General features: G+C 41.8%; 1 protein-coding gene across 3 annotated transcripts; it reads left to right on the top strand.

The window, feature by feature from the left end:
* The first annotated feature begins 1,206 nt into the window (after nt 1-1,206).
* On the top strand, nt 1,207-10,074 carry LOC140313202 (calpain-1 catalytic subunit-like). Of its 3 annotated transcripts, XM_072391225.1 has the most exons (23): nt 1,207-1,340; nt 2,513-2,530; nt 3,173-3,419; nt 4,828-4,897; nt 4,986-5,104; nt 5,187-5,320; nt 5,445-5,613; nt 5,694-5,777; nt 5,870-5,955; nt 6,064-6,138; nt 6,794-6,954; nt 7,102-7,271; nt 7,379-7,390; nt 7,501-7,712; nt 7,796-7,835; nt 7,903-7,968; nt 8,149-8,206; nt 8,400-8,464; nt 8,582-8,650; nt 8,731-8,809; nt 8,912-9,025; nt 9,145-9,203; nt 9,287-10,074. In XM_072391225.1, the coding sequence occupies exons 3-23, from the start codon at nt 3,174-3,176 to the stop codon at nt 9,311-9,313; spliced, it is 2,115 nt and encodes a 704-aa protein (XP_072247326.1). In that variant the 5' UTR covers nt 1,207-1,340; nt 2,513-2,530; nt 3,173; the 3' UTR covers nt 9,314-10,074. The 3 variants fall into 3 exon arrangements, with proteins under 3 accessions (XP_072247326.1, XP_072247327.1, XP_072247328.1); XM_072391226.1 differs by lacking the exon at nt 7,379-7,390 and having other exon boundaries at nt 7,102-7,283; XM_072391227.1 differs by lacking the exons at nt 7,379-7,390; nt 8,400-8,464; nt 8,582-8,650; ... (2 more) ...; nt 9,145-9,203; nt 9,287-10,074 and having other exon boundaries at nt 7,102-7,283; nt 7,903-7,982.
* Nucleotides 10,075-10,182: the final 108 nt, after the last annotated feature.

The following is a 10,182-nucleotide window of genomic DNA, read 5'->3' as shown; positions in this document are numbered from 1 at the left end:
TCCCGTTTATTTTTTGTTTTGCTTTTCTGGCTTTTAACCATACAAACCTAGTCTAGCTTCCATAAAAAGAGAACTTTGAAAGTAACTGAGCACAATATGGACTAAGATTTATTTTTTCTACTGGACAAAAACTGCTTGCAGTCAGTGACCAGCCAGGATAAAAAATCACAGGGAATACTTTAATGAAAGTATACAGATGAATACATATGAATATGTGTATATGTATGTATATATATATATATATATATATATATACAGTTGCTTCTTTATGATGGACTTAATGTCGAATCTCTTCACAAATGATCAGTTACACTGGTAGTGCTGAGTTGTTGTGAGAAACCTGTCCATGAAATGTCTACATTTTTCCCATAACATTACATAAGAGGGTGCGGTTCGGTGAATTACATGTCGCAAATGAATTTCCTAAATTCTGGTGAATTGATTCTTAATTTCTGCAGCTGACTTCAAATGGGCAAGCGATCTAAAAGTATCTTTAACATGAAATAAGCAACAATGGTCTAAATTCATCTGGAAAAACTGCAGAAATGCATCCTAAATTAGCAAGAGCAGAAAATACCTTTAAAAAGACACCATATTTTATATTGGGTTGGAAATCTTACCACATAGTACTACTAAGGCATAACATTCAGACATTGACAGATGTTTGGTCTCTTTACAATTATTTTTCTTTTTTTGTGCCTTGTTCTGTTTAACACAGATGTGTCCGACTTGTTTTATCAGAATAAAGACTTAAAGAAAACTAAACTGATATCTAGTGGGCCAAATATCTTAATTTTTTAATTTATTTTGTAGGCTGCAATATAAACCAAATGAAGAACATGTAGAGCTCTGAAAAATGTATCTTTGACTGTCCCTTATCAACATAATGGCTGATGACCTTTAACCTTTGCAGACATTTATTGCCTATTATAGATAGGCTGCTGTTTCAGTTTGCACAAGGTACTACCAAAAACATGACGTAGACGGCGATAGGATTCCACTCAGCTGATATTAGACACAAGCACACACTAACCTTTATAGTGGCGGCTGTTTGCATGTACCTGTCGAGAGAATAGTTCATTTTAAAATGTTTCTACAGTTCTGAAACAAAAACGTTTCCTGCGCCTCTAGCGGCAGGTAGTGGTACTTGGCGTGCTGGCCACTCCTCCTGTAGCGGCTGCGCTATCCTGCAGCGTGTGCGTGTGTGCGCGCGCACTGTAGGGCTGGACCTGCGTCCCAATCACACTGCCCACTGTCTCGGATTCATAGATTGACACAATTATCAGATCAACGCTGTCCGACTCCTTTTGAGGGAGCTGCAAGTGGTCTTCTCAGAGCTGGTGAGTGCAGTCCCTTTATTCACTGTATTAACGGTTATTAACGGTTAACGGAGCCTTCTAGTTTTAATGTGGTGCAGGCCAGTGTGCGGTTTGTTAGATTAAATCTACTGCGGATTTAATCACAGTGAAGGCAGTTACCTCAGCTTTGGGATTTCTCTGTAAAATGAGAGCAGCTGTGATCTGTTGTCCTCAGAAATCTGTGAATAAGGGCGCAGGCGCTTTAAGACGGGCCTGCTTGTACTTTTGAACAGGTGCTGTAAACAGTTTGAGCTTATGCTACATGCCTGGCATGCTGTGACTTTTGATAGCGACAGGCCTTAGAATCCACCAAGGAGTGCTGAAAGTAGGCAGCAAATGTGCAGCGTTGCTCTGTCTTTTCATGGCTGGCTCCTGTGCAGTAATCTAACATAGAGTCTGTCAGTTTTATTTAGGGTGTTGTAGAGGTTGAAGTCCTATGAATGACATCATCAGTTTTTGTACTGCATGGCTCAGCTTTTCTCTGCTCATTAGGGAAAAATGGAGATATCCTTTTGATCACAGGCCAGGATTTTTTTTTTTTTTTAACAGTGCAGAGGGACTCTGCAGGCATGTGGGGCCTCAGGATGGGGGGTGGCCCCTTTAAACAATGTCCTTGCTTCTATCAAAAGCGAAGCCTGTTTTGCCCTCTAACACATTCTTCAGCTCTATCATTTCCCCCATCGATCCCCTGCTTCCTCACCACTGTATCTCCATCCAACTTTTCTTTTCTCCTTCTCAGTGCCCGGACTGTTCACCCAAGTCTGTTCATTAGAATTCCGTTTGAGTCGAGCAGAGCGGCACAATGTCCCGGTTATTCAGTACTGATCCAGAAAGAGACGGGACATCCTTTAAACTTTCAGCCATTTTCTCGACACATTAGCTTGCCTTTACTTTGATGAGAAAGTTTTGAGATTCTTAAGGTAAAAAAAAGAAAATTCAGAGAGGAGAATTTAAAAAAACATGCACATAATTTGGATGCAGATCATTTGGACACTGCATCGTAATTCTGTCAAATTACATAAAAGAAAGAACATGTTATCTTTCCAAGAGCCAAAAACATCAACAAATGAATGAATGAATGAATGGATGAATGGATGAATGAATGAATGATCTTCCTCTAACTCTTTTTATTTTGTCTCATTCTCCCCTTCCAGCCAGCCCATACAGACAAGGTATCTTATTCCTAACTTCTTTTATTATCCTCCGGTTTGCTGTGTTTTAGGTGCTGTTTCTTGCCTCACATTCCTCTGAAATCCCTTTTCATCTACTCATGCTCTCGTGTACTTATTATTTCTCTGCTGGGCTTTTATTCTTGTATGTTTCTGACTGATGTTTCCGTAGCGGCACGTTGACTTTGTCTTGATAAACCAACCCACCATTTACACTTAAGTTTTGAAACATTTATCCAGTGTTTACAGTGTTTACTATGATAAACCTGAATTAGCACTTGCAGGATTTATTAGTTAATTGATTTTCAAGTCAGCAGCCAGGACCACTGAGGTCACAAGTCCAGCTAACGGACACCTGGCTAGTTTTCAAAGTTCTTTGTTCGTATAACCCCCCCAAAAAGAAAAAGAAATTTGGGAGAAGTCATAGAAAAGACTTGACCTCAGTTACCTCATTGGCCACAGTCTTTGCTTTGTGATACTTATCAGTTTGTTGAAAGCAGTTTCTCCCCACCCTAAACATACTCCTACTCCTTATTGCTGTGCTGTAACTCATAGACAGGAGTGCGCCACTGATTAGCCTGCTGCTATTTATAGATGGTACCATGCATACCCGCCCACCCACTTCATGCTTTTTTCTTGCACCAGTATGTATCCAGTCGGAGGGATATCTGCCAGCATATACGCCAACAGGCTCCGGTCAGAAGGCATGGGCTCCAAGGACCAAGCTGTGCTGTTTGCCAGCCAGGACTACGAGGCACTCAAGCAGCAGTGTGTGGAGTCGGGCTGCCTGTTTGAAGACCCCTGCTTCCCCGCTGAGCCTCCATCTCTGGGCTTTAAGGAACTCGCACCCTATTCATCTAAAACTAGAGATGTGGAGTGGATGAGGCCCACGGTGAGAAAACTGAGAGGAGAAGTTAAAGCTGTACTCGGTATTAGTTAAGATTAGAAAAATTAGAAATGTGCATTTTCACACAAACATTTACAGATTACAGACCTACAGCTCTGTGCAAAGGTCGTCAGCCACTAGTCTTTATATTTTGCTTCCACATTGGAACTTAGAAGAAAGCCAAACTTTCTTGTGATCTTTTAAAGTGGTGTTGAGCAGCAGTTCTACAGGTTTCATAAAGGTCTTGGCTGCTTTTTCATCCACTCTCCCTCCAGTACAAATTTCAGAGGAGTGTCTTATGAATCAAGCATAAAAAGTCTCCGAACTCAAGGAATGAGCCAGTGTTGTGTCTACACATAACAGAAAACCGAGCAATGAACCAGTTCCAAATTTAGGCACTTTGTTACGTGTAAGACACATCATTTGTTTCCATTTCTTCAGACGCATTTGAGATGCCAAATACCAAAGATGATATAGTGTGACGGGAATAAAATAGTATTTTGCAACAATAAGGTGAATCCCAAAAAAGCTATTTGCTAAAACTTGGCATATGTGTCCGGTGTGTCCTTGAAAAAAAAGCAAATGGAGAACAAAAAAGCAAGTGTCAGGCTTTGAAAATAATTTACAGCAGATGAACATGGTACCTGAGAGCTGCATCTGGCTCTTCAGTTGATTTGTTTACTTGCTGAAGCCTCATCAGAAACGGTCTTCATGTAAAGGGAGGGGAAACGGGTACAAAAGGCTGAGATATGCCGACTGACACAAAAACAGGGCTGAAAATCAGTGGCAACGGGAAGTACGAAGTGATGAATTCCTCCCCGTAGCCTGAACCTTAACATTATGGAAGCAGTGTGGGATCATCTTGACAGAGAACGGAGCCAACATCCAAAGAATAGCTTTGGGAGGCCCTTGAAGAAGCCTGGTGAGCTATTCCTTTAGACAACTTAAAGAAATGACAGGAAAGCTTGTCTAAGAGGGGTGAGTCTTTGTAAAGTCATGAAAGACAGTTGTAGACTTTTGTGCAATAATCTCAAGCTAGAACTCAACTGACGTTTATTTTAAAAGTTTGTCATGTAGTATATGATAACAGGGACGTGTTTTTTACTGTTGTTTGTGATGCTGTGGAACTTGCACATCCTGTAAACAGACATATCAGTTACACTGGTACATTTCATGTCTGCAAACCCAGACAGAATAGGACAAGTAGCGACAAGAACTTTGCGGACCACTGCAGCTGTTGGCATTTCAGGACTTTCTCCGGCCACTCCCCTCACTGCCACATTTGTTGACGGTGCCTCATTAAGCCGCAGGAAGATGGCACGATAGAGAACAAGCCGGATAAAAAAAAATGTCGGCATTCTGAGAGGGGGATTGTTTTTGATTGTCATCACCTTGACATAGAATTTCTCCACAGGATCTGACGGCTGACCCTCAGTTTATCGTGGGTGGTGCCACCCGAACCGACATCTGTCAGGGAGCTCTTGGTGAGTCATAAATGTTAAATCTTTTATGAAAAAGCAGCAGAGAGACACACTTGGAATGGGGCTCCTGCATGCCTCCTCTCACCCACAGGTGACTGCTGGCTCTTAGCAGCCATCGCCTCCCTGACTCTGAACGAGACGCTCCTTCATCGTGTCGTTCCACACGGCCAGTCCTTCCAGGACGACTACGCTGGAATCTTCCACTTTCAGGTTCGTAATATATATTTCCTACTCTTTTACTGTAAGAGCACTTTGGATAGATGGGGTTTTTGATTCTTGCTCTGTGTTGCAGTTCTGGCAGTTTGGCGAATGGGTAGATGTTGTGATTGACGATCGATTGCCTGTCAAAGACGGGGAGCTGATGTTTGTGCATTCAGCCGAGGGCAATGAGTTCTGGAGTGCACTCCTGGAGAAAGCTTACGCCAAGTAGGTATTTAAAGCGCCTGCTTAGCTGCTACATTATTCAGCATGATTGTATTTAGAGGAAAATCCTATCTGAAGTGCTGCTGATATGGACAGTCGAACTGTGGTGGTCTTTATGTGCTACTAGGCTGAATGGCTCCTATGAGGCTCTGTCCGGAGGAAGCACCACTGAGGGATTTGAGGACTTCACGGGTGGCGTGTCTGAGATGTATGAGCTGCGCAAGGCTCCAAGAGATCTGTACAAGATAATCGGCAAAGCTTTGGAAAGAGGCTCCCTGATGGGCTGCTCCATCGATGTAAGAGCTAACCGCACTTGAGAGGGCCAGTTGTATGAAAAACACCCTTTTCTATCTTTGCTGATTTCATGTCGTTACAGATCACCAGTGCCTTCGACATGGAGGCCGTTACCTTCAGGAAGCTTGTGAAAGGCCACGCCTACTCCGTCACTGCACTGAAGGAGGTCTGTCTCTATATGGCTGAGTTGCCCTTTTTCTTTTTGTAGCTCTTTCTAAGCATGAAAGTTGGGGTTTTAAATTCTCTGCTGTTACATAGGTTGATTACCGTGGCGACATGGTTCGCCTTATCCGAGTACGTAACCCTTGGGGCCAGGTGGAGTGGACCGGTGCCTGGAGTGACAAGTGAGTGTTCACTAACATCAGTTTACTTTTGTACCAGAGGCTCTCCATCCATAGCTTTTTATTTGTTGATATTTAGTTTTATTAGGATTAACTCTTTTTCATCCTCAGCTCCCCTGAATGGGACGAGATCGATCCCTCAGAACGAGAGGACTTGCATCTTCAGATGGAAGATGGGGAGTTTTGGTAAGGCGTACCAGTCGGTGGATCGTGTGCACTGTAAAGATTTTGAAGGAACACTTTGATTTTTGCTTGTTTACATAGAGCAGAGAAGACATTTTCCTGCTGAAATATAGTATACAAGGTCATTCCTGAGAAAGACGGCGTCTGGATGGCAACATTTGGTTCTGAAACCAAAATGGATGATTCAGCATTAATGGTGCTGTGCTTTGAATACCATGAATGCCGTGTGCACTAATGTGCACCCACACAATCACAGGTGCCAGCCTTTGAAGCGTTTACTGGTAACAACCCTGATGATTCCTTTCCCCTTAGCCTACTTAGTGAGGCACATTTTTACCCTGCATAAGTGCATGTTGTGAGGAATTGGATTGGATTTCATAGAGGGGAGAACCTGGCCTCATCTGTTTCTGAAAAAATGTCTGGAATGTTCTGTTGTCAATTAACTTTAGCAGTTAGGGTTACATTACCAATACTCTACTTTTACAGTCGCTTTTTGTCCATCTCAGTAATGGAATTATGCTGTAGGGCATCAATCTCAAACTGAGGATGTGTTTTTGAGGAAAACCATTCATCTATTCTCATCTAACTTTGAAAAGAAGAAGCTAGAGGAAACAGAAATGAGCGTAATGTAATATTGAGATTTGCTTCCGTCTCCCAGGATGTCCTTCAGTGAATTTTTGAGGCAGTTTTCTCGACTAGAGATCTGCAACTTGACTCCAGACGTTCTGAGCGAGGACAGCGTCAGCCACTGGAACACCATTAAGTTCTACGGCACATGGAGGAGAGGCAGCACCGCTGGGGGCTGCAGGAACCATCCCAGTGAGTCGGAATTGTACACAAATCATAAAGATGCTTTTTTTTTTCCCCCCCAAGTATACACATAATAGAATGAATCAAATAATGAGTAGAGTTTTTTTTCTAATATTTTCCTAAACTGGCTAAACATGTATGCGCTGTTTCGTGTAGACACATTTTGGATCAACCCTCAGTATAAAATCACGTTGCTGGAGGAGGACGATGACCCAGATGATGACGAGGTGGCGTGCAGTTTTTTGGTAGCCCTCATGCAGAAGGACCGCCGCAGATACCGGCGCCAAGGTCAGGACATGCACACCATTGGCTTTGCCCTGTATGAGGTGAGAACAGTGGTGCAAAAATAGTTTTATGTTAACATGTTGCAGATTATCATTAAACGGTTTTCAACTGTTTTTTTTTGTTTTTTTTTCCATATGTTGTTTTGCAGATTCCAGAAGAGGTAAGCAGAGCGTGAGCAGCTCTAACCAGCAGGAGCCGTACGGTACGTTATCTTAAAAAAAACTCCGACAGATGCATTTAAAGCTGTGTTGTGTTTCCTGCTGCCCTCAGTACAGGGGCTGCCAGAATGTCCATTTGAAGAAAGATTTCTTTTTGAAACATTCGTCGTGCGCTCGCTCCGAGACCTTCATTAACCTGCGGGAGGTGAGCACGCGGCTGCGGCTGCCCCCCGGAGAGTACCTCATCGTCCCCTCCACCTTTGAGCCCAGCAAAGAGGCCGACTTTGTCCTCAGAGTGTTCACTGAAAAGCAGTCGGAGACAGAGTGCGTGTCCTGTGCATCTTTTGCTTGCTTTGATTTAAATGTGCAGGAAGGGAAGTCTCATATTCATGTGTTCTCTGTGGCAGAGAGCTGGATGATGAAGTCTCAGCTGATTTAGAAGACGAGGTATGCATCAGTGACACTTTTTTTGTTAGCTTCACACTAGCACTTTTAATACTTTTGTTTCCTGTAGGGAGAAATCACGGAAGATGACATTGATGACTCTTTTAAGTCCATGTTTGCTCAACTTGCTGGGGAGGTAGGTTCTAAAAAGTAGGTCTCTTATTTATCGGTTTCTTTTTACACTCTTATGTTCTCAATAACGCTACTTTTTTTTGTTTTAAATTGTATATAAAAGCTTTAAAGATACAAAGTTGTTATGTTGTCAAATTAAGCCACTCAAATCTGCCAGTTTTTGTTTTTTTTGTTTGTTTTTTAGGACATGGAGATTTCTATTCGGGAGCTTAGGACCATTCTAAACAGAGTCGTAACCCGGCGTGAGTTTTCTATTTATTTTTGGTTACAGTTCTAAGCTGCTGGAGAGTTTACTGATTAGTAATGCATCTCCCATTGCTGTGTTAGATTCTGTTGTGTGTACACCATCCATCTCCTGGTTTTCTTTGCAAGCCTCTGGGGAACAGAGAAGTTGTTAGCATGTGTGTTTCAGATGCGTTTTTTTTGGTGTTTCAGACAAAGATTTGAAGACTGATGGTTTCAGTGTGGAATCATGTAGGACCATGGTCAACCTCATGGATGTATCCTCTAAAACAAAAGCACCGAAACACTGCTGTGCTGATTGTTTTCAAGCAAAATGTGTGCATTCGGCTGTGCAGTAACTGTGTAGTTTTGGTCCTTAATGCGATGTCTGCCAGAAAGACGGCAGTGCCCGTTTAGGACTGATAGAATTTCAGATCCTCTGGAACAAGATCCGAAAGTGGCTGGTAAGAATGCATTAGATGTTAACATTCCACACAAATAAACTCGCAGTGCTCCTTTTTACATTTCTATCTCCATCTCATAGGTCATTTTCAGGCAGTTTGATCTCGACAAATCTGGGGCCATGAGCTCATACGAGATGCGCCTTGCTGTGGAGGCAGCAGGTACGGTGCTCTTCACTGTCTCTTGACATTTATATAGATTGTAGAAAGAGCCAGAGTGAGATTCCCTGCCTTGTTTTAAACGTGAGTCATGTGCCTACATAGGTTTTAAACTGAATAACCAACTGAACCAGATTCTGGTAGCGCGGTATGCAGAAAACGAAATGATCGACTTCGATAACTTCATCTGTTGCTTGGTGAAGCTTGAAGCCATGTTTAGTGAGTAACAATGCCAAACATGTTGTTGAAATATATACAACATATTTCAGTCGTGTTTTATTTTGATGCAGTGAAAATCGAGAAAGACTATTAAACTGTGAAAACTTTAAATTTAACAGGGACTTTTCAGCAGTTCGACAAAGAGGGATCAGGAGTGGCAGAGATGAATCTCACAGAGGTGAGTGATGTTAAAAAACAAACTCTCACTACTTTTTTTTTTTTTTCTTCCTGCTTGTCTCACTTTATTTCTCACATTTCTAGTGGCTTTACTTGACAATGTGTGGTTGAGGAGGCCTGCCTGTACCAGAGAAGGATGTAAAGTTGTGCCTGGAGCTCCGAAGACCCCCGAAGCCTTTTACACACCTCACCTGAGTAGGAAAAACCAAAGTCCAACAAAGCCAAGTGTGTCCCTGCCAAACTATGCAAACTCCCGATAGGAAGCAGTCGCTGTGCAACATCTATGTGCCCGTGCATGACAAATCGCAAGCAGTAATATGCATCGCAAGATCATTTTTATGTTTTAAGATTTTAATTTTATCGGTCATCAACTCAGCTGACATGTTTCATTTATTCTGAAATCTCACAAAAGGCTTGAGGTGTTTAATGCGTTTCTGTATCAATTTTTAAAGTTTTATAGTTTATTTTATTCATTGTAGTCATGTTTATTTTTTTTAACCCAAATTTAAAAACATGAAATGATCCCGTTTTGTAGTTCCATGTTTACACCTCTAGGTGGCAGTGTTGACTCAAACTAATGTCGAACTTTTTTTTTTTCTCTCATTTCATACTCTAGTTTAAACCATTAGAACATTTATACTTTTCTTTACTTGAAATAACGCATCTGATTTCATTTTTTCCTTTATATTTTGCTCTGGAACTCTAGTTGAAAGGAGACGCTTGTGAAGTTGCCTCAAATTAACAAAGAAATATTGTAAATTCCTTTTAACTTAAGTAAGATTTGCAGGAATCACAAAAGTCAGTGTCCTTGTCATATGTTTTGTCTTATGAATGTATGTTGTGCCTTCAATAAATATTTCCTCTTAATGGTTCGAGCTGTGTGCGTTTCGTTCATAATGTAGGCATGACCCACTTTCGGCTGTTCAAAGTGCAGCAGACAACTCTGTGTTGAAGGTAAAGGTCATATTTATTGTAAGCAT

Source organism: Leuresthes tenuis, unplaced genomic scaffold, assembly GCF_036924035.1.
Source record: "Leuresthes tenuis unplaced genomic scaffold, fLeuTen1.0.hap1 SCAF_8, whole genome shotgun sequence".
Taxonomy (NCBI): domain Eukaryota; kingdom Metazoa; phylum Chordata; class Actinopteri; order Atheriniformes; family Atherinopsidae; genus Leuresthes; species Leuresthes tenuis.
This window is presented reverse-complemented; position numbering and strand designations above follow the sequence as displayed.